The 23238-nt window shown below is 46.4% G+C and overlaps 3 protein-coding genes across 4 annotated transcripts; 1 reads left to right on the top strand and 2 right to left on the bottom strand.

Moving 5' to 3' along the window:
- Positions 1-1561: 1561 nt before the first annotated feature.
- On the bottom strand, positions 1562-7964 carry taf1b (TATA box binding protein (Tbp)-associated factor, RNA polymerase I, B). Of its 2 annotated transcripts, none has more exons than XM_044049593.1 (15): positions 7800-7964; positions 7039-7137; positions 6761-6848; positions 6172-6269; positions 5957-6049; positions 5676-5766; positions 5307-5475; positions 5101-5200; positions 4855-5002; positions 3048-3222; positions 2904-2956; positions 2566-2659; positions 2398-2468; positions 2084-2306; positions 1562-1974 (listed from the first exon to the last, which is right to left on the bottom strand). In XM_044049593.1, the coding sequence occupies exons 1-15, from the start codon at positions 7815-7817 to the stop codon at positions 1797-1799; spliced, it is 1698 nt and encodes a 565-aa protein (XP_043905528.1). In that variant the 5' UTR covers positions 7818-7964; the 3' UTR covers positions 1562-1796. The 2 variants fall into 2 exon arrangements, with proteins under 2 accessions (XP_043905528.1, XP_043905527.1); XM_044049592.1 differs by having other exon boundaries at positions 2566-2656; positions 2895-2956; positions 7800-7963.
- Positions 7965-8960: 996 nt separating this feature from the next.
- Positions 8961-16180, top strand: adam17b (ADAM metallopeptidase domain 17b). Its single transcript, XM_044049582.1, has 18 exons — positions 8961-9306; positions 10241-10373; positions 10487-10620; positions 10982-11070; positions 11141-11321; positions 11502-11632; positions 11699-11785; positions 12314-12424; positions 12510-12654; positions 12733-12824; positions 13225-13377; positions 13458-13657; positions 14421-14524; positions 14610-14744; positions 14825-14955; positions 15052-15219; positions 15353-15409; positions 15534-16180. The coding sequence occupies exons 1-18, from the start codon at positions 9150-9152 to the stop codon at positions 15912-15914; spliced, it is 2589 nt and encodes an 862-aa protein (XP_043905517.1). The 5' UTR covers positions 8961-9149; the 3' UTR covers positions 15915-16180.
- Positions 16181-16944: 764 nt separating this feature from the next.
- Positions 16945-22981, bottom strand: LOC122784345 (cleavage and polyadenylation specificity factor subunit 3-like). Its single transcript, XM_044049583.1, has 18 exons — positions 22811-22981; positions 22148-22211; positions 21952-22049; positions 21697-21825; positions 21430-21607; positions 21253-21342; positions 21019-21169; positions 20272-20447; positions 20025-20183; positions 19368-19514; positions 19135-19287; positions 18949-19057; positions 18767-18865; positions 18578-18672; positions 17804-17891; positions 17653-17719; positions 17398-17494; positions 16945-17262 (listed from the first exon to the last, which is right to left on the bottom strand). The coding sequence occupies exons 1-18, from the start codon at positions 22879-22881 to the stop codon at positions 17173-17175; spliced, it is 2061 nt and encodes a 686-aa protein (XP_043905518.1). The 5' UTR covers positions 22882-22981; the 3' UTR covers positions 16945-17172.
- Positions 22982-23238: the final 257 nt, after the last annotated feature.

Raw genomic sequence — 23238 nt, forward strand, 5'->3', positions numbered from 1 at the left:
TTAGACCTAAGTTTTCTAAGTTTAGACCCAAGTTTAGTTTAAGTTTAGACCTAAGTTTAGTCTAAATTTGGTCTAAGTTTAGACCTAAGTTTAGCCTAAGTTTAAATCCAAGTTCAGTCTAAGTTTATCTAAGTTTAGACCTAAGTTTAGTCTAAGTTTAGACATAAGTTTAATCTACGTTTAGACCTACGTTTACTCTAAATTTGGTCTAAGTTTAGACCTGAGTTCAGACCTAAGTTTAGTCTATGTTCAGACCTAAGATTACTCTAAATTTGGTCTAAATTTAGACCTAAGTTTAGTCTAAGTTTAGACCTGAGTTTAGACCTAAGTTTAGTCTATGTTTAGTATAAATTTAGACCTAAGTTTAGTCTGAGAACAGCAGCAGATTTTACTTTCATCAAAACAAACATTTGTGACCTCACTGACATGGACACGCCCACTCTGACCATGTGTACTGTGTATATATGTGAAGGGGGAGGCGCAGGGGTGGTGTCAGGTCACACTCCCTCCAGCAGGAGGTGCAGGGAGTTCATCAGTGTGATGTTCTGTGGTCGTCTGCTGTACTGACCTGGGGCGCGTTTCAGAGAGCAGGTTCAACAAACTCTGAGTTAAAAAAACTTTTTATACAGTGTAATCCACTCATTCATCATTTAACAGACTTTAATTTCATTAATGGATGATAAAATGCTGCAGTCCTAACATTATGTTACATTTGATTTATATTTATTCAGCTGTAACCTGACGAGACACAAACTAAAGATGAGAATATGGATCAAACTGAGAAAACATAGTTGACTTATGGACCTATCATTATAAAGTCCACCTGAAGCGTCCATGTTCAAGCTGACTCACTTTTTTTTACTCCATTTTACATTAAAAGATTTTGCTCAACGATATTTCATGACTGTATTTCCACGTGTAAATATAAACCCTCATCTCAGGGTTACTCAGAGTTTTCACTAAACCTGCTTTCACCTCTTGGGTTCTTTAAGGTAACTGGGCAACAATAAAACAGATTATAATCTGCTCTCTTTCATCTCCTCCGGATTAAATCAGCTCCAGGCGACAGTCGCGTGCTTTCGTTTTGGTGGTTGCCATGTTCAGGGCTGTTGCTAGGCAACATCACAGCGTTGGGCATGTTGCCATGGTGATACTACAGAGAGTGGCGTTACCTCGGCTCACCTCTTTGTGCTGCATTCACACGTGGCTCGTTTATTCCAGTGTCCTGAGTTCAACTCCTGTCCTCTGAAAACTGTCTTCACCTCACGTGACTTTAAAGTTACACCAACAACAACAGCAACAGCAGCAACAGCAACAACAGCAAGAGCAACAGCAGCAACAGCAACAACAACAGCAACACCTTCAAAAGGTGAACGCATGGGAGATGAAAGAGAGAGTATAATCTGTTTTATTGTTGCCCAGTTACCTTAAAGAACCCTAGAGGTGAGACCAGGTCACTGCAGCAGACGACCACAGAACCAAGGGTCTGAACATAAAGCCCTAAAGTAACACAATCATTGTTGTGTATGTGTGAGACACATAAACACATGAAAATAAATCGTCTTTTTAAACAGATTTTATTTTTATTTATTGCTGTAAGTGTCTGAGCTCAGAGCTAAGCATCCAAAGAGTCTGCTGTTGATAACATGATTTCTAACATGATTTCAAAATAAAAGCATTTATACATACAGAAGTCATAACTGTAAATTGAGGTGGCGGCCCGGATGTGGTCCGTGGTCCGTGAGTTTGAGACCTGTGGTCTCCAGCGTTCACACGATTCACCTGAAGCTTCTGCTTCATCTCCTTTCTCTCCCGGACCTGGTCCCGGTGGCGAGGATGCGTCTCTCCACCTTCAGCACGGCCTCGTACAGACAGTCAGGCTTCACGTCGAGCAGGAAGGAGAACAGCTGCAGCAGCCACATGAACGACCTCGGAAGCTCCGCCTCCATCTCTGAGAAGTGAGTGACGCACTCACTGTGGAGGAGAAGAAGAAGAAGATCATCAGCTGACTGATCAGCTGACTGATCAGCTGACTGATCAGCTGACTGATCAGCTGTAGCCACGTTATGACCCTCTTCAGTACCGGGGGTTACAGGAGGTCAGCGGCGGGTGCCAGTAGGCGGTGTTCAGCGGCGTGAGGGCGTGGTCTTTCAGGCTCAGTACGGCGCTCAGCTTCTTGTGGTGCAGACTGGGTCCGTCCACTCCGTCCTCGTCCCCCCAGCAGAACCTGAAGGTGGATGGACCGCGGCGCTGGACAGAGGGACAGGAGAGTTTGTGGAAACACCTGTGGACCAGCTCTGCTGTTCCTGTGGAGACAAACACGAGCAGCGTCACAGCGACGCCTTCTGGACATGACACGCCACTGCGCTCACAGATCAGCTGATTAAAAACACTCACGTTTCCTTTTCACCATGACAGCTTTCATCCTCTTGCTTGGGAACAGAGGTTTCTTTGTCTTCCACTGTTTCCTGTGAACAAAGGAAACAACAACAACAATAACAACAATACACAGAGTGTTGGTTCCTGTCAATCACTGGTGTGTTGTGAGCGAACAGAGCGCTGTACCTGGCGACGTCGTGACACTCTCTGCTCTGCTGAGCTCGGGTCAGAGCGGCGTGCGTCACTCTGTACCACCTCCTCAGGTTAAACTCCGCCTCTGAAACAACACAACAACACAACAACCAACACAGTCAAGACAAATTGGAAAGAGTGAGGAGTTCATGTACGCGCAGCTGCTTGGTCGACCAACCAACAGGTGTCTGTGCTGCCCTGTGATTGGTCAGAGTCCAGAGGAGGAGGAGTCAGATGATATCACAACATTAGTGATCAATAAGCACAGACACAAATCACCTATGGCAGCTTTAACAGTCCTGTGAAGGGAGTGAAAAACAAACCTGGATCAGGATCAGGATCAGGATCATGGTCGTCTTTAACTCCAGCGACGTTACATAGATCCCTGAAACACACACACACACACACATCTGTGACTGTGTGTGTGTTACTCTGTGTGTTACTCTGTGTGTTACCACTCTGTGTGTGTGTGTTACCACTCTGTGTGGTCGTCCAGACCAAACATGAGCTTCATGGTGACGATGATGATCGCAGCTGTTTGGACGTCAAACTGCGGCAGGAAGGGAAACGACAACGGATCAAAGGTGAAGAACGTTTGATCTGTTAAACCAGCGCAGTCCATCAGCCTGCAGAGCCACGGGTGGAGCTTATCTACCAACACACAGAGAAGAAGAACAACCATCAGAGAAGAAGAACAACAACCATCAGAGAAGAACAACCACCATCAGAGAAGAAGAAGAACAACAACAACCATCAGAGAAGAAGAAAAACAACCATCAGAGAAGAACAACGACAATCAGACAATCAGAAGAAGAACAACCATCAGAGAAAAGAACATAGAAGAACAACCATCAGAGAAGAAGAACAACCATCAGAGAAGAAGAGAAGAAGTCATCACCATCAACATTCAGAGACAACCAATCAGAAGAAGAACAACCACCATCAGAGAAGAAGAACAACCATCAGAGAAGAACAACCATCAGAGAAGAACAATCAGAAGAAGAACAACCACCATCAGAGAAGAAGAACAACCCATCAGAGAAGAACAAATCAATCAACCATCAGAGACAACCAGAGAGAACAGAGAAGAACAACACCATCAGAAGAAGAACAACATCAGAGAAAGAACAACATCCCATCAGAGAGAACAAGACAATCAGAAGAAGAACAACCACCATCAGAGAAGAAGAAGAACAACAACATCCATCAGAGAAGAAGAAAACAACCATCAGAGAAGAACAACCATCAGAGAGAGAACAACGACAATCAGAGAAGAACAACCACCATCAGAGAAGAAGAACAACCATCAGAGAAGAACAACCATCAGAGAAGAACAACGACAATCAGAAGAAGAACAACCACCATCAGAGAAGAACAACAACAACATCCATCAGAGAAGAAGAAACAACCATCAGAGAAGAACAACGACAATCAGAAGAAGAACAACCACCATCAGAGAAGAAGAACAACAACAACATCCATCAGAGAAGAAGAAAAACAACCATCAGAGAAACAACCATCAGAGAAGAACAACGACATCAGAAGAAGAAAGAAGAACACAAAAGATCAAGAGAAGAGAAGAACAACCAATCAGAGAGAGAAGAACAACCATCAGAGAAGAACAACCAGAGAAGAACAACCATCAGAGAAGAACAACCATCAGAGCAATCAAGAAGAAGAACAACCACCATCAGAGAAGAAGAAAGAACAACCATCAGAGAAGAACAACCATCAGAGAGAAGAACAACGACAATCAGAAGAAGAGCAACCACCATCAGAGAAGAAGAAGAACAACAACAACATCAGAGAAGAACAACCATCAAAGAAGAACAACCATCAGAGAAGAACAACGACAATCAGAAGAAGAACAACCACCATCAGAGAAGAAGAACAACAACAACAACCATCAGAGAAGAACAACCATCAGAGAAGAACATCAGAGAAGAACAACCACCATCAGAGAAGAAGAAGAACAACAACATCCATCAGAGAAGAGAAAACAACCATCAGAGAAGAACAATCAGAGAAGAAAACGACAATCAGAAGAAGAAATCAGAAGAACAACCATCAGAGAAGAAGAACAACAATCAGACAATCAGAAGAACAACCACCATCAGAGAAGAAGAAGAAGAACAACAAATCAGAAGAAGAACAACCATCAGAGAAGAACAACCATCAGAGAAGAAGAAGAAGAACAACAACCATCAGAGAAGAAGAAGAACAACAACAACCATCAGAGAAGAAGAAGAGTCTCTGACAGTAAGCAGACGGAGCAGCTGTTACCGGGCAGGTTAGCGTCGGTCAGGTAGCGCAGGCTGAGCAGTGCCGGGTGCAGCAAACACTGACGGCTGATTGGAGGAAAAGATTTCAGCTGCAGGTAAAGAACCAGAGCCTGGGCCTCGCTGTGCACCACGCGATGGGACGGGACACTCTGTGGAAACAAGTGCACCCCAAACAAGAAGCCATGACTCAGCAAAACTCAGTGAGAAGAAAAACACATTTTGAATCACGATCGGGACAAGTTCTGACCTCGACTCTGAAGATCAAAGCGTCTTTGCCTGAAAGACTCATTTCTGCAGGAAGGTCATCGTAGGCGTCAACGAACGGGACGTGACCTTCATTCACCAGCCTACGCACGCACATATACACATTCACGCACGCACACATACACATACACGCACAAATAAATATGAATGAAGTTGTGAATAAAGTTGTGAATAAAGTTGTGGGGTCACCTCAGCAGATCGCTGAGCGTCAGCGACTCACGACTCCACGTCAGCGCGACGTGAATCAGCGCCAGTGTCTTCCTCATGCTCATCAGCCTGTGGCTCCGCCTCCTGGGCGACGAAATGTAAGTGAGGGCGTCGGCCGAACCCGACAACTGCGGCCAATCGCTGCTGTCCTCTGCGTGTCAGACAAATACAGGGCGGAGCTTTAACCAGAGAGGGCGATGACGACGTGAATGTGAAAACATGAAAAGGTCATTAAAGGAGAATTCTGTAAAGACTTGAGCCTGAAAGTACGGAGACACAGAAGGGTCAAAAGAACTGAACCGTCATGTGACCATCAATCAACGCTTTTGTCCTGTCACTCGTCCTCATCACCTGCGTTGGACAAATTGGTGTCTCCGTCTGTCTCACTGGCGGAGGCGGCCCATGACTCACCCGCGCTCTCCGAGTCGGAACCTGGGCGTCGCTAAGGTAAAGGGGCGGAGCGAGAGAAGAACATATGAACCCAAAAGGATTTTATATGAAATTAATTTACAAAGACGAAAACTGTAGTTTTTTTTTCAATTTTAGCTTTCATCACATTACAAGTTAAATGCACGACAAGCGGAACCTGACGCAGGTGACGTCGGATCAGGAGTCTGGGTCAGTGAACGCACCATTTTAAAGGCGACGCTCCTCACTGGGTTCCTGGTGAACGCCTGTCTGCTCCTCTGCAGGTAAAGTCTCCACAGCTGACACAACACCTGGTCCTGACACACACACACACACACACACACACACACACACACACACACACACACAGTCAGTGTGTGTGTGTGTGTGTGTGTGTGTGTGTGTGTGTGCGTGTGTGTGTGTGTGTGAAAGAACTCACTTTAAAGTGAGAAGAGACTCCGAGTGCGATCAGAGCGTCTGCCTGGTTCTTCAGGATGAACTGAAAACCTTCACAGATCATCCACTGACGACCGCACTCTGGACCAAACAACAACAATTATATTAAATAACGAGAGAAAATCCCACAAACACAGTTTTCCCTTTAAAATTGTCAGTCCTTAAGACAACAGTAGAAGCAGTGAATAGATTAGACCATAAAACAAGCTTTTCCCACAGGAAACTGACGTTTGTAAACCACTCACTCTCCCACACCAAACCTCATAGAGAACATCAGTTGTTGTTGATCCACTGCTGCCTCCATCACTAAGTTCAAACATCTTATTTTGAAACGGCTTCTGAAAGTGACCACACGAGGCAGCAGAGGACCAGCAGCTCCTGTGTCCCTGCCAGCTGAAATCACTGATTGTCTCTATGAGGTTTGGTGTGGGAGAGTGAGTGGCTTACAAAGTGACACAAACGTCAGCTTTTTGAATTTCTCTGCTGGCAGTGTCTCAGGCAGGTTCTCAGCAGCAGGGGGCGCTCACAGCACAGTCCACACTTTAAAAACAGGCTAAGAAAAGACAAGTGACCTGATCTCTTGGTTCTGGATCCTCTGCTGAGGGTGGAGACTCTGATGGAGCCGCGGTCGACGTAGGTGTCCTCCACCTCTTTGGTTCTCTGAGGACGTTTGGACACACACATTAAAACACACTGAACCTCATGAGAGACTCAGCTGTAAACTGGTGCTGAAAGCACGATGCTGCCACCTGCTGAGCATCCGCTGCACTGCAGGTGCCATTTAAATATGAATAAGAATCATCATCAGGCGGATAAAACAAAGACTTCAGTCACTGTTGTTGTCATTTACCTCGATGACGTTGTGACACGATCTGCAGTAGAAACGACCTTCATCTGAAATCCCCCAGTTCACCGCAGAGCACTGACCACACGCCTCTGTGAAGCTGGCCTACAGACACACACACACACAGACACACTGTCATTATACGGAATGTTTATAAAAACGAAAAAAATAACAAATCGATAACAAAATCATTATTGAATACAAACATGAATCAGTGAGATGATAATAAAGAAACGTTACATTTCTGTGATTATGTGTAAATTAAAACATGTAAAAACAGATGAACTGGAAAGACGAAGCTCCCCCTTGTGGCACTTCTTAATAAATCAGCAGGACTGTAAATAAATGAACATTTCCCACCGACTCGGTTGTTCGTGATGTACAAAAGTGTGTCTACGGTTTCAGTGACTGTTTCTGCTCAATTCGGCGGAAAAACGAGACAGTGAAATTGCGTTTTGATGAAATTAGAGCCCGTCATCAAGTATCATTCGAACCAATAATGACGTTGGCAGCGATGTCCGCGCAGAATGTACGATTTAACGCGGAGTAACAGAGACTGGGAATAAGCCGATTGTAAACTCGTCTCTTGCATATTCGTAGAAACCTTTAACATTTTTGTTCAAAACATGACTTTGAGAAAGGAGCCAAAACAAAGATAAAACCGATAGAATGTTGAACGGAGTTCGGCGCTTAGCGAGCAGCTAACAGCAGCTTACTGCTCTTTGGCAGCAGTAAACGTCTCACCGCGACGTCACGAAAGAGTTTACCGTGTGTTCGTCGTCCATGGTCCCGGGAAAAGCGGCGACTGAGGCCGCAGAGACGCCGTGTTAGGCCCGCAGCTCGATCACATGTGGAAGACCGGCGGGTTTGTTTGGGATCGACTTCCATTCTTCTTCTTCTTTCGGTTTCCGGTGAACTGGTCGCTCTGTGGCACTCTGCTGCCGCCACAGTCTGAGACATGAACTGCAACCAAGTGTTTTCCCAAGGTGAACAAGTTTTAATATTTACACCATTTATGTTTTTAATAAAGATGCTGATATCGCTGATGACCACATACACATGTACAAACATATACGTGTTAAAATGTATATAATCTACCATTTGAGTGTGTTATATTATACTTTACCTGCAGCTTCTTTATGTTTAAATGATATATAAAGTTTCTATTATAATGTATATGCTTGTTTCCGGTCAGCGTTCACGCTGTCACATGTGTGATGCATGAGGTCACATGTTATAAATAGAGCTGCCAGATGTCTCTGTGTTATTCTCTTATATAAGATGGACGACGACACTTCAAAACCGCCTTCAAAATAAAAGATAGCAAATACTACTAATAATAATAATGATGATAAGAAGAAAATCTCAATCTGGTTTTTTTTCTGTCAGGAGTTTTTTTATTTATTCCAGCGTGTTTGAATCACCAGCTTGTAAAGCTCAACACAACACGAACACAGTGGCCAGTTTTCAAAATAAAGCTCGACATTAAACGATAAACAGGAAATAAAAAGTAACAAGACAACAGTAATACTTTCTATTAATACTGCTATCACTAATAATAATACTACTAATAATAACGACAATAATAATAATGATATTAAGCGACTTTTGTAAGTCGCTTTGGATAAAAGCGTCTGCTAAATGACATGTAATGTAATGTAATGTAATGTAATGTAATGATACTAATAAGAATAAGAATAATTTGCCTTTTCATTCTAGCACAACATTTAGGTTTGTCTACATTGAAATGACATATTAAGCATTTTCATGAAACCTCATTCTTATCTAATTATTGTCATCATTATGAAAACATCATTGTAATATCATCATTGTTATAATCTGTTAATATTTTCACTGACGTCGTTCTGTTTTTAATTGTGAAGGGACTCACAGCCACTTCCGTCCCGCGCGGCCAGTGTGTTGCTAGCTTACTCAGCAGTTCTCCGTCTTCCTGGATTTTGCGGAGGTTTTTTTTTTTTTGTTTCGGTTTTTTGTCTCCGTCTCTTTTTAAAGTCGTTACTTTCGTCGCCAGGACCAGGTTTTACGCACTTTTATGAAGAAACGTGTTTCTCACGTGAAGTTTCCGTCCAAACCGTCGTTCGCAGTTTTTAAACCTGATGTTCGGAGACTTTATTTTGAAAGAAGCGTCCAAACAGCCAAACATGTCGAGACGCGAAATCACGGTTTTATCGCTTCTCGCGGTTCTCGCGGTTTTCGTCAGGGTCATGGGAGCAGCTCGATCTTCGCCCGCGAACACGGAGCAGCAGGACTTCGGTGAGTCTTCGGAATCGGATTCAAATCCTCTGTCTTTACCTCAAATGTATTTTTTGTGACTTATTATGCGGCTGAGACAAAACTTTGCGATGAATTTGGACGAGAACGTAAGTAAAATGTAGACTTGTAACGTAACGTAACAAACTTCACGTTTGTTACGTTACGTTACATGTCATTTATTAGATGCTTTTATCCAAAGTGACTTACAATGGAGTTGCGTACAATCAGCCAGGGGTGGAGACGAACTTGCAACCATTGCGACCACGATGGGTACCGGTCTTAACCACTGAGCCACTCCACCCCCGTTCCATGTTAACTATGAGTTGGTGTCGTAGATTATGAAGTTTGTTTGTTAAAAACTTTATTTACGTTTATTGTAAACGTTAGAAAAATAGATATTTTGTGTGACGATGTTATTAATTTTTGATTTTTGATTGAAACTATTTATGGGAGGGCCACACGGTGGTGTAGTGGTTAGCACTCTCGCCTTGCAGCGAGAAGACCCGGGTTCGAGCCCCGGTTGGAACAAGGGCCTTTCTGCATGGAGTTTGCATGTTCTCCCCGTGTGCGTGGGTTCTCTCCGGGTTCTCTGGCTTCCTCCCACAGTCCAAAAACATGCAATGTGGGGATTAGGTGAATTGGACACTCTAAATTGACCGTAGGAGTGAGTGTGAGAGTGAATGTTTGTTTGTCTCTAGTTGTGTGTGGCCCTGCGATGGACTGGCGAGCTGAGATTGGCACAGCACCCCCCGCGACCCTCTGGTGGAGGATAAAGCGGTTAGATGATGACTGACTGACTGACTATTTATGGATTAGCATTGAAAAAAATCAATTGACATAATTTCAGTCCACTAGATGGCGCCAAGTGCTCACTCTCACTAGGGCTCCGATCCGTGCTGGACCACTTTGACGTGTTGTCTCTGTCCCCCCTCAGACTCTCTCCGGTCCGTGCTGGACCACTTTGACGTGTTGTCTCTGTCCAGCCTGAGGACTCACTCCGTCCGCCGCCGCGACGTCCAGACTCAGAGTCACGTGGAGAAGACGCTGAGCTTCGACGCCCTGCAGAGGTTCACCACGCTTCAGCCGGGTCAACGTCACGTTTGACACGTGAAACTGAACACTGTGTACTGACGCGCACCTGTGTGCGTGTGTGTGTGTGTGTGTGTGCGTGTGTGTGTAGGCACTTCAGACTGTACCTGAGGACCAACAACGAACTGTTCTCTGACAACTTCAGCGCCGTGGTCGTGGACGAGGACGGTCGAGAGCACAGTTACCCGGTCAACAGACACAACTACTTCACTGGACACGTCATCGGTGAGCACACACACACACACACACACCCAAACGCACGCATACAGTCATACACACACACGCTCGCACACACACACACACACAGACAAACGCACACACACATGCACAGACAGGTTAATGACTAACCTTAACTATAACCACATTTCAAAACTTAAACGCCCCCTCAGAAATGAGGACACACCCCTCAACTCGGAGATTTCTGCTTCTGACAACAAGTGGAGCGCACCATCACAGGTCAACAGGTCAACAGGAAGACACTTCCTACTAACACATCGTCAGACACAAGTGCTGAGACTTGTCTTTGCTCTAGGGGGCGGAGCTTAGCGCCCAGGTTTCTCCTCTAACTCTGCGATGTCTCGTCCAGGGGAAGAGAACTCCCGGGTTCAGGCTCACATCGACGACCACGAGTTCTCAGCGCACATCCTGACCGACGAGGCCGAGTACAACATCGAGGTACGACGCATGTACGACGTAATAAAAACATCGCACGCCTCCCCGATTTAACTCCCTCCCCTTCCTTCAGCCACTGTGGAGGTTCACGTCGGCGCCCCCCGATGGTCGCCTGCTGGTGTACCGTTCAGAGGACATCAGAAACCTCAGCAGACTGCACCAGCCTTCAGTTTGTGGCTACATGACCTCTGACCCCAGCCACCTCCTACCCGACAGCGTCAGGACGGCCATGTTGGAAGAGCACGAGGAAGACGGTCAGTATGTAGATGTATACGCTGCTGCCCCCTGCAGGCATAGAAAAGTACTGCGTTTTACATGGTCTTTAAATCTTTTACTTTAAAATAGGCCTTTAAGCAGGAGGAAGTGATGTCACACTGTTGAAATCTCAACGTGTTCATGTGATAAATGTCCATAAAGTGTCCTCATGTCCTCAGAGTCCGTGTCCAGAGCCAAACGTCACGTCTACGACCACAGGAAGAACACGTGTCCTCTGCTGCTCGTGGCCGACCATCGCTTCTTCAAACACATGGGCAGAGAGGAGGAGAGCACCACCCTCAACTACCTGGTCAGACCTGAAAACACCTGAGCTCCATCAGTGAGTCCACGCTAACGCCCGTCTCTGTTTTTACAGATCGAGCTGATCGATCGTGTGGACGACATCTACAGAAACACGTCATGGGACGAAGAGTTTGTAGGTTATGGCGTCCAGATCCAGCAGGTGAGGGGCGGGACACTCGGGCTACGTTCACATTTTAGATTTAAAACGTTGTCCAGACTGGACCACAGTTTTCCAAAACTGCTGGTCCAGTCTGTTTTTGTTTCTGTGAGGACAAACAGAATTGTCACTTGTGTGTTGAAAATGTGAGGATGCATTTTAGTGTGGACGAACAGAAACTGAGTCTTTTATTTTTGAAAACTGAGGCCTTTGTTTTGAAAATGTGAGGATGCATTTTAGTGTGGATCAGAGGAAACTAAGACTTTTATTTTGAAAATGTGAGGATGCGTTTTAGTGTGGATGAGCAGAAACTATGAGACTTTTATTTTGAAAATGTGAGGATGCATCTTAGTGTGGACGACCAGAAACTAAGACTTTTATTTTGAAAATGTGAGGATGCGTTTTAGTGTGGACAAACGGAAACAGACTTGGAGCTCTGTTATTGGCTTACTTGGGTGGAGTCAGTCAGCATGAATGTGTGTGTGTGTCCATCACTGTGTCGTCACGGTAACGCGGCGCTTTTCTGATCAGATCATCATCGAGAAAGGTCCAACGTCAGTGGCTCAAGGAAAAAGTCACTTCAACATGAGAGGAAGTCCAGGAGACAATCGAGAAGTGTGGGACGTGAAGAAACTGCTGGAGGTAAAAAAAAAAGCTCTCGTCTCACTCCCTGCGTCTCCATGTCCGCGTGGCTGACCACGTCTTCTGTGGCTTCGTCCTCCTGCAGCAGTTCAGCGTGGACATCGCAGAGAAGGCGTCCAACGTGTGTCTTGCTCACCTCTTCACCTACCAGGACTTTGACGAGGGGACTCTGGGTCTGGCCTACGTCGCTCCGTCCAAACCCGACATCCCTGGAGGTCTCTGCTCCAAAGGTAAAGTCCCGCCCCCTGCTGTCAAAATGTGACGAAAGCAAATCAGGGCATCACGTTGTCCTTGTCTTGTCTCCACAGTTTGTCCTTCGTCAACAAATGAATTGAGACCGATTTACCTGAACACGGGTCTGACCAGCACTAAGAATTATGGGAAAACCATCCTGACCAAGGTGAGTCCAAAAGTCCAGGTCTCACAAAGTGTTTTTTACGTTTTGTAAACATTAAGAAACCACGACTTTTGTGAGGCTGTGCTTTAGTGTGGATGAGCAGAAACTAAGACTTTTATATTGAAAATGTGTGGATGAGCAGAAACTAAGACTTTTATTTTGAAAGTATGAGTATGTGTTTCAGTGTGGATGAGGAAACTAAGACTTTTATTTTGAAAACTATGCTGAGAAAGCTTTGTGTTTCTGACTGGAATGCGATGAACTTGGAAGGTGATGTCACTCCCAGTTCCAACTTCGGTTGTAAATGTATATATGGATAATGCTAAGCTAAATTTGTGGTAAAATTGGAGGCGGGGTCTCTCCCTTCAGGACCAATGAGAGCAGTTTTCTGTCCTCTACACAGGAAGCCGACCTGGTAACGACCCACGAGCTCGGACACAACTTCGGAGCGGAGCACGACCCCGACAACATCCCGTACTGCGCTCCCCGAGAAGACCAGGGCGGGAAGTTCGTCATGTACCCGATCGCTGTGAGCGGAGACCACGTCAACAACAAGGTGTGGCCTCAGATGGCGGGAAACACGTTTAATAACGCGGGTTCCTTCCTTCGGCGCTGACTCTGTCTCGTGTTGTCCAGATTTTCTCAAACTGCAGCAAACGCTCCATCGTGAAGCGTCTGCGGGCGAAAGCGCTGACGTGCTTCAAAGAGAGGAACGTCAATGTGTGCGGGAACTCCCGCGTGGAGCCCGGTGAGGAGTGTGATCCCGGACTGTTGAACATCAACTCAGACCGCTGCTGCACCGCGGACTGTCGACTACGACCTGGAGTTCAGTGCAGGTCAGACACCACGCCGTCTGCAACTGAAAGGCAATAGTAGTAAAAACATCTGTAAATATCTATAAAACATCTGTGAGTATCTATAAAACAGTTGTAAACATCTGTAAATATCTGTAAAACAGCTGTAAACATCTGTAAATATCTATAAAACAGTTGTAAACATCTGTAAATATCTATAAAACAGTTGTAAACATCTATTAAACAGCTGTAAACATCTGTAAATATCTATAAAACAGTTGTAAAGAGCTGTAAGCATCTGTAAATATCTATAAAACAGTTGTAAACATCTGTAAATATCTATAAAACATCTAATATCTATTAAACAGCTGTAAACATCTGTAAATATCTATAAAACATCTGTAAATATCTAAAACAGCTGTAAACATCTGTAAATATCTATAAAACAGTTGTAAACATCTATTAAACAGTTGTAAACTGTAAATATCTATAAAACATCTGTAAATAACTATAAAACAGTTGTAAACATCTGTAAATATAAAACATCTGTAAATATCTATATAACAGTTGTAAACATCTATTAAACAGCTGTAAACATCTGTAAATATCTATAAAACAGTTGTAAACATCTGTAAACATATCTGTAAACATCTGTAAAACAGTTGTAAACATCTGTAAATATCTATAAAACAGTTGTAAACATCTGTAAATATCTATAAAACAGTTGTAAACATCTGTAAATATCTATTAAACAGTTGCAAACATCTGTAAAACACCTCACACTCACAGTGTCTCCTGTGTCCAGTGACAGAAACAGCGCCTGCTGCAAACACTGCAGGTTCGAGGCTGAAGGTGAAGTCTGTCAGGAGCCCATCAACGCCACCTGTAAAGGACACTCCTACTGCACAGGTCAGCTCACAGGTCAAAGGTCACACACAGAGGTCTCACACAGAGGTGCCGACGCCTTCATGTCTGCTGTGTTTTGCGTGGACAGGAAACAGCAGCGAATGCCCGCCTCCAGAGAACGCCAGAGACGAGACGGTGTGTCTGGACAGCGGCGAGTGTGTGAGCGGAGAGTGCGTTCCTTTCTGTCAGGCCGTCCTCCAGCTGCAGCCCTGCGCCTGCAACGGTACACCGCTGCAACACCGCGTGCTGTGCATGACGCCACCTGGTGGATGTGAAGCTCACTAACAGTCTGTGTCGCCATAGAAACCGTCTCCTCGTGTAAAGTGTGCTGTCGCAGCCGCAGCGGCGTGTGCGCCCCCTACCAAGACAAGACGGGCAACTTCCTGTTCCTGCGTAAAGGAAAACCGTGCACTGTGGGCTTCTGTGATGGCGCCGTAAGACCACGCCCCTTTTACAAAAACACACAAACAAACCAACAAACAACACTGTACGTTACAGCTGTGTGTGTGTGTGTGTGTGTGTGTGTGTAGGGGAAGTGTATGAAGCAGGTTCAGGACGTCATCGAGCGTCTCTGGGATTTCATTGATAAACTCGACATCAACACTTTGGGGAAGTTTCTGGCCGACAACATCGTGGGATCAGTGGTCGCGTTCTCTCTGCTCTTCTGGGTTCCGTTCAGTATCCTGGTTCACTGTGTGGTGAGTGACATCATCACACAGAGACAACATGACCGCCGGTGGACACACAAGGAAAACATCGACATGATCACGTCTTTATCTCACTCTGTCCCCTGCTGTGTCCTCTGTCCTCTGCTGTCTTCTCTGTCCTCAGGATAAGAAGTTGGACCAACAGTATGAACAAACCACAAAGTCTTTGTTCTTCCCCAGTGTGAGTACAAGTGTCTTCATGTTCCACGCCGTCCATGAACGCATCACCACTGAGATCCTACGTGATGCATTCAAGGCACAAATAAATAAATATAAACGAACACTCATGGCTTCTTTTTCCCCAGAATGCCGAGCTGCTGAGCAGCCTGGAGTCGGCATCCGTTCGGATCTTCAAACCTCCAACGTTCCCGCCCACCGCCGCGCTCCGTTTCCATGCCGCCGGTCCCCAGCAGACCAGCACCCCGCCGGTCTCTGGCTCCGGCCCAGATCACTGCCACGCCCCTCCTCTGGACAGCCCCCGCATGGCGACCATCCAGGAGGACCCGAGCTTGGACTCACACCTGGACGAGGAGACGCTGGAGGAGGCGTTCGGGCGCCCGGTGGCGGCGACTCAACGCTCCTTCGAGGACCTGACGGAGAAAAATGTGATGAGCCGCAGTGAGAAGACGCTTCTGTTCAGACTCCAGAGACAACATCACATCAACACCAGGGAGACACAGTGCTGAGGACACGCCCACTTCAGACCCGCCCTTACTCAAGCCCGATGTTTATGTTGAAGATGAACTGTTACGATTTCTGCTGCTCATACAAGTCCCTGAAGGCATCACCACTGTTTTTATGTCTGGATACAGAACGCCCCGCAGTCTTTAGAGTTCCTGAATGCCCCGCAGTCTTTAAATCTAAATCTTATACTTAATTTAGGGAAATTTCTCTGCATTTGACCCAGAATTAAGAGCAGTGGGCTGCTGAGTAGCACCCGGGGAGCAATGGGGGTTGGTGGGGACTTGAACCGACGACCCTCCAGTGACAAGCCAAGTTCCCTTTCCACTTGGACACGGGCTGCCTACTCTTTATCTTTGGAGTTCTTCAACGCCCCACAGTCTTTAGAGTTCCTAAATGCCCCATAGTCCTTTTAGATCCTGAACATCCCGCAGTCTTAAGAGTTCCTGAACGTCCCACAGTCCCTGGAGTTTCTGAATGCCCCGCAGGTGTACGTTGATGTAAATGTTTGAAAAATTCGGACAGACCAAGTCAACGTTTTATTCTTGTAAAAACTAAAGTGTATTTTCTTAAATGAAATGTTTACATTTCTAAACAAAGGGACCCTGAACACATCACGTGTTTGTTGTTTATTTGGCACTGGCTGAGTAAACATGACTCAGCAGATCAGGGTTGTTTACTTTGCTAAAATCTTAAATGTTTTTAAACCTCGACCGTGGAGAAAAAAACTCATCTTTACGTTGAAACGACAACGTTCTCAAACGTCACGTGGTTTTTTCCCTTTTAAACCAAAGAATGAAAAATGTCACAAAGCGATTTTCTAATCGTTGTTGAATTAAATCCAGACGTTAATTTGAATCAGTATTTTGTTTTTGAACGCGTGTCATGTTTTAATGTCACTGTGATTTTCAGAATAAAAGTCATTATAAAATCTTTTTCCCAGTTTTCAACATCCACGTTAAAATCATTTTTTTGGAGAAAAACAAACATTTCCTTTTTTTCATGAAAAATGTTTTATTGTTTTACACAGGAAGTAGAAAAAAAATGAGGAATCACAGAAACGTTTTTTTAAAGAAAAAAAAAATTCTCAGAAATTTGAGAAAAATTGTCCTTTAGGAAACTTTTGTTTCTGATTTCAAAGAAAATGTTTAAAAGTTTCACATAATTTCTGAAAGAAAGAGGTACTTTTGTCACATTTGGGCTTCTGTACACATCGAGTTTGCGTCACCCTCGTGGTGACACCGTAGAGTGGGGCGTGGCCACTCAGATAATGGGACTGAGGGCGTCGTAGAGCCGATGAACGGCGACTTCCACCGTCTCCCTGAAAGTCTCGTCCTCCGCACATGTCACAGTCTGCGGGTCAACACAGAGGTCACATAAGTTAAATAAACATTGTTAGAAATTTAGAAAATCAATCATTTGATTAAGAAGCAAACAAACTACTGTGTAGTGATCATTTTGGCCTAAGGGGGACGCTGCTGAACTCACTCTGGTCTGTGGCTGGATGAAGGCGGTGACGTCGTCCACCGTCACACTCAGGTTTTTACTGTCCTTGAAATTCACGCAGTCGTCCCCGAACATGTCACTGCAACACACAACTGGACGCTCTTATTGTGAAAATCACTTTGTTTTCCTCAAAACCAAAAACAAAGTCATACATTTGAGAATAAATTCTAAAACTAAAGTGAGGATTGGTGGGTGGGCGGCGCTTCGGGGCTCCGCCCACACCTGCACATGACTCACTGCAGCATGAGCTTGAGTTTCTCCACAAACACGTCGACGTCGAGCACCTCGCTTCGTCCTTCCACAACTGAAACACAAACACGACAACGTCAGCGAGCACGTTTTTACGCCCGAAACTGAACAACGTTACCACGGCGACGTCTTCACCAACATTTCTGAGCGCTGGGATTGGACTGAACCTGCAGGACCACCGTCGTCACTACGTCAGCGTACATGTCGGCGAGCGGGTTAGCGATCCACTGCGACAAAAACAAACACACAAAGAAAAACACGATTTTCCTTTAAAAACAAACAAAGAAACATTCCTTTCTATAAGAAGTGTTGCACGACCACTAGAGGGCAGCACAGAGCAGAGAATTCCTGACAAGAACAAACATCGTGGTGGAGGAGGGACTTTGTCGTACACTCAGTAAAATGCGAATTTACGTTTTCCACGACATTCGCAGGATTACGAAAAAAGCTAGCTAACTTCAATTTATATAAAAATCATCGTGCTATTGACGAAATTTGTTCGCCTCACTTTAACTCTCGGCCGCCACCCACGGGATCACGCTCACTCTACTCGAGCTAAAGGTATCGCAACACGATCACAGTAGTTACGAATTCCCTTTTACAGTTAGCTGTAACCCCTGAGTGTAAAATCGGAGCAGGACGTTTCGATCGCACGTGCAGTGTAGCGATGCGTGGGTTCCGCAGACACAGGCAGAGATCGCGTTGTTAATATCAGACACGAGGTCTCGTCGTGTTCTTCTGTTGGCTACACTGCCCCCAGGTGGTTTCCAGTGGTACAACTCAATTTTTCATAAACAACTAAAAACAAAACAAAGTTCCGATGCGAGAATACGGAACATTGACGCAAGTTTAGGACTTGAGACATTTTCAGATACAAAAACATTTTATTGTGAAAAGCTTGTTGAACTCTGACCTCCAGCAGGACCATGCCGGCCTCGTGGACCAGAGTGATGCTGTCAAAGACCCGCACTGTGATTTTCTCCGTTCCCTCCACCTGCTCCACGTCTCCTGAAACAAAGAACATCAAAACAAGAGTTCAGAGGTCAAAGTCAACAGTGGGTGGAGCTCATGTGAGCTCAGGTGAGTGTGATTGGCGGGCGACCTGCGAGGTTCCGTAGCTGACTGACGAGCAGCGAGATGGGTCCGGTGTACGGGACGGCCAGAGTCTGCGTCACGGTCCCCATGGACAGATCCGTATAATCTGAAGACGAGAGAAACTCGGCGTTTATCGTCGTTGTGGACAAACTTTTATTTTGAAAAGGGGCGTGGATGCGTGTTACTGACTGGAGAGGTCAGACGGGGTCAGGATGTGATAGTTGAAGTTTCTCTTGACGAGGATCCCGGACACCCTTTGACCCTGAGCACACTTCCTGTCTGCCAGCGAGCCCATGACCTGCAGCAGAGCATTATGGGAGTTAACTGGAGCAAGCGCCGCGGGCGAGGGGGCGAGCAGCGTCTGTCGGCACTGACCTTGGCGAGTTTCTCTCCTCTGAAGTTGAGCGTCACGGCCTCCGTGTTCCTCGGGTTGTGGACCTCGATGTGGACCTCGTCGTTGTCCTCGTACTCGCGGATCAGAGCCGCTTTCAGACGCGCCATCTCGTTCTGCTCGCCGTGGACCAGGATCTGGGGACGGCAGACACGTTCGTTACCGTGGTAACACTGCAGTCGTGGTGGTCATGGCGACTGTGGTCATGTGACTTTACCACGTGAGGAGGTTTGAGCGCTCGGATGAACTCGCTGGTCTGTTGATAATCCGTGTGAGCGGAGAACGAGATGTAGTCGACCGACATCTTCAGAGGAAGCTTCTGCCCCGACATGGTGGTGATCTCATCAGGCTCCGTCATGATGTGCTGCGCGCACACACACACACACACAGACCTGTGACCTTTGACCTGTCATTCCAAGTCAAACTGGAAAAAAAAAATCACAAAATGGACAAAAAGACTACATCTGACCATGGCGAGCTAAAGTCCCGCCCCCTGGTGTCTGACCATGTTGAGTTAAAGCCCCGCCCCCTGGTGTCTGACCATGGAAAGCTAAATCCCTGCCCCCTGGTGTATGAACATGGTGAGTTAAAGCCCCCGCCCGTGTCTGAACATGGTGAGTTAAAGCCCCACCCGGTGTCTGACCATGGTGAGTTAAAGCCCTGCCCCGGTCTCTGACCATGGCAAGCTAAATCCTCGCCCCTGTATGAACATGGCGAAGTTAAAGCCCCGGTGTCTGAACATGGTGAGTTAAAGCCCCACCCCCAGTGTCTGACCATGGTGAGTTAAAGCCCTGCCCCTGGTCTCTGAACATGGTGAGTTAAAGCCCTGCCCCCCGGTGTCTGACCATGGTCAGTTAAAGCCCCGCCCCCTGACCTTGGCGAGTGTTCCCTCCACACAGTATCCAGCAATGATGACCCCGTTCCTCTTGTCCGTGCACCAGCTCTCAAACAGTTCTCTGGACAAACCGCTCTGCATCATCCCGGGCGTCGCCATCACCACGCTGGGGCCGATGTCATCAAAGTGATCCATGCTCTGACCACGCCCACACACACACACACATACGTAAGTCACAGGCACAGTGGTGCCACGGCGGTAAAGTGGGCGGCTGCGTGTCATTCACCTTCAGGTTGCTGATGTGTTTGAAGACAAACGGGTTGTTGACGTTGATGGCCTTGCGGATCTTGTCGTTCATGGCGTTGATGTAGGTCTGGTACACGGCCATGCACTTCCTGGCCAGAGAGGAAGCGTAGTAGATGGGGATGTCGTGCAGCTCCGGGTGGTTCTGCCAGTACTCGTCTGGACCAAAGACCCAGCTCTGTTATCACTGAGTGTGGAGGCGGAGCCACAACCTGAACGGTAGCTCTGCCTGTGTGTGTGTGTGTGTGTGTGTGTGAGTGAGGGAGTGTGTGTGTGTGTGTGAGTGAGTGAGTGAGTGAGTGAGTGTGTGTGAGTGTAGTGAGTGTGAGTGTGAGTGAGTGAGTGTGAGTGAGTGAGGAGTGAGTGAGTGGTGTGTGAGTGTGAGTGAGTGAGTGTGAGGTAGGAGTGAGTGAGTGAGTGAGGTGTGAGTGTGTGTGTGAGTGAGTGAGTGTGTGTGAGTAAGTGGTGGTGAGTGAGTGTGTGTGTGTGTGTGAGTGTGTGTGAGTGAGTGAGTGTGTGTGAGTAAGTGAGTGAGTGAGTGTGGTGAGTGAGTATGTGTGTGTGAGTGAGGTGAGGTGAGTATGTGAGGTGTGTGAGTGATTGAGTGAGTGTGTGAGTGAGGGTGGGTGAGTGGTGAGTGAGTGGGGCGAGTGGCGAGTGTGTGTGTGTGTGTGAGTGAGTGAGTGAGTGAGTGAGTGAAAGTGAGTGTAAGTGAGTGAGTGAGTCTCACCCAGGATGAGCAGCAGCTCCTGAGCTCGTCCCAGAGCAAACACGGGAATCAAACATCGACCCTCCCTGTTCACAATGTCGTGCACAGTGTTACAGAAACGAGCCTCTCGCTCCTCACGCTTCTCATGAATGTGAGTGCCATAGGTGGACTCCTGGAACACACACACACACAGTGAAAAAACACTGAAGTACACCTTTAAACACAGTGAGTGAAGTTGAATGTGCAGCGACTCACAGTGATGAGAATGTCTGGTTTAACGCTGGGGATTTCTGCTGCCATCAGATGTCTGTCCTCCTGACGAGAGAAGTCTCCTGTGTACAACAACTACACACACACACACACGTCAGGAATGACAACAGGAAGTTGAGTGATGGAGAGCGTCGTGGACACACGGACGTTGATGATGATGACCTTGACGCCGGCGATCTCGATCATAAACATGGCCGCCCCGAGCACGTGACCGGCGTGGTAACACCAGAACTTGATGCCCGCCACTTCCTTCACCTCGTGGAAGTTGATGGTCTCAATCTTCTCCATGCTCTCCTCCAGGTCCATCTCACTGTAGAGCATGTCGTCTGCAGAGATGTTGCTGCACACACACGGACATGAGCAAGTGAGTGTGAGTGTGTGAGTGAGTGAGTGTGTGAGTGTGTGAGTGAGTGAGTGAGTGAGTGATACCTGACTTTGACACAGTCAGACAGCAGCCAGCGGTAAATGGCTTTGGTCGCGTGAGTCATGAAGGTTCGACCCTTGAAGCTGGTCTTCTGCAGGAACCAGGGCAGCGCCCCACAGTGGTCCAGGTGAAAGCTGCAGGGGGCGGAGTCAACACTTCAGCCTTCAAGAGCACTCAAGTAATGTTCTTTTTTCTTTCTTGGTTTTTGGAATAAGTGACTGTCCAGGTCTGTGTGTGTGTGTGTGTGTGTGTATATTCACTGGCTGATGAGCAGCAGGTCAATTTCCGCCGGATCGATGAGGTCGATGTACGGCAGAGCGTCCATTCCCTCCAGGCCAGGATGGATCCCACAGTCCAACTAAACCACAACACACACACACACACACACACACACGTTTGAGGACGCGTGTCCACGCTGACATCACAGTTCACAGGAGACGTGACAAACATCGTTACCATGATCTTTCGCCCCTTGAACTCCAGGATGATGCAGGACCGCCCCACTTCCTGTCCGGCTCCTCTGGACACAAACACGGTGACATCATCACACAACAGGCTGCTGTCTTTACACTTTGACCTCTGCTAACCCCAACTCCCCCACGACAATATTTCAGTCTGACTTGTAAACAGAAATATCATATTCACAATTGTTTACACTCGCAGTTTAGAATGTTTGTATGAACATCCGTGTGGAAAGACACCAACATCAACTTTTTAAAGAAAAGTGTTGCACAATAACATTTGATTTATGCCGAAATAAAGAGCCGTTTGAGGAGTTAGACACTTTGTGAGTGGAGGCTGGTGCAAATGGAAACATTTAAAAGCAGGGCAGAAACACTGTCAATAGACATAAATGTGGCATTATTTTAGCAGACATTACAACTTCCTGTTACAAAGTTGAATAGCACAAAAACATTTGATTTATGCCGAAATAAAGAGTGGTCTAAGAGGAGTCAGAAAACGTAAACAAAATGAAGATCGGCGGTGTCCCCGTCCTTCAAATCTGTAAATGTGTTTTAAATGTGACACTTTGTGAGTGGAGACTGGTGCCGCGCGCACAAAGACGCTGGTAAACTCCGGTACGTGTGTGTGTGTGTGTGTTTGTGTGTTTTTACTCACAGCGGGCGGATCAACAGCTGGTCACTTTCCTCCGCAGGTACAGTGACGTCAGATTTACGTTTAGTCGACATTTTGCTTCCAAAAGAAACAACAAAAACAGACAAAAATCAACGGGTCACTTCATCCGCGCTTCTGGCGCTGCTCAGTCACTTCTGGTCCGTGACACAAACATCGTCCGTGTCCCCAGTGTGCGCTTCACTTGGTTCCGCCTGATACATTTATATTTACACATATACATATATATATACATATATATGTAAATATAAAGCTTCCAACACATAAAATAACACAACACTTTTAAAAGTTTCCATTTAGTTTTAACACCTACAAATGAAGAATTGGTGTTCTTGTTTCACCTTCCGCTGAGTCCGTCATGTTAGCTGCAATGTGCGACTTCGCCTCTAGGTGTCAGTAAAGCTTGCAAATAC

Source organism: Solea senegalensis, linkage group LG17, assembly GCF_019176455.1.
Source record: "Solea senegalensis isolate Sse05_10M linkage group LG17, IFAPA_SoseM_1, whole genome shotgun sequence".
Lineage (NCBI taxonomy): Eukaryota > Metazoa > Chordata > Actinopteri > Pleuronectiformes > Soleidae > Solea > Solea senegalensis.

Excerpts from the sequence above, each read along its gene's own strand:
- taf1b (XM_044049592.1), bottom strand. Across the intron at positions 5,201-5,306 it reads ACGCTCAGCGATCTGCTGAG|GCTGGTGAATGAAGGTCACG; the intron begins GTGACCCCACAA and ends GTGCGTGCGTAG. Across the intron at positions 2,957-3,047 it reads CTGGACGACCACACAGAGTG|GGATCTATGTAACGTCGCTG; the intron begins GTAACACACACA and ends TGTGTGTTTCAG.
- adam17b (XM_044049582.1), top strand. The coding sequence starts at position 9,150 with ATGTTCGGAGACTTTATTTTGAAAGAAGCGTCCAAACAGCCAAACATG. Across the intron at positions 12,655-12,732 it reads TGGAGGTCTCTGCTCCAAAG|TTTGTCCTTCGTCAACAAAT; the intron begins GTAAAGTCCCGC and ends TTGTCTCCACAG. Across the intron at positions 15,410-15,533 it reads AGTCTTTGTTCTTCCCCAGT|AATGCCGAGCTGCTGAGCAG; the intron begins GTGAGTACAAGT and ends CTTTTTCCCCAG.
- LOC122784345 (XM_044049583.1), bottom strand. The coding sequence starts at position 22,881 with ATGTCGACTAAACGTAAATCTGACGTCACTGTACCTGCGGAGGAAAGT. Across the intron at positions 22,050-22,147 it reads TCAAGGGGCGAAAGATCATG|TTGGACTGTGGGATCCATCC; the intron begins GTAACGATGTTT and ends GTTGTGGTTTAG. Across the intron at positions 19,058-19,134 it reads GAGGAGAGAAACTCGCCAAG|GTCATGGGCTCGCTGGCAGA; the intron begins GTCAGTGCCGAC and ends GCTCTGCTGCAG.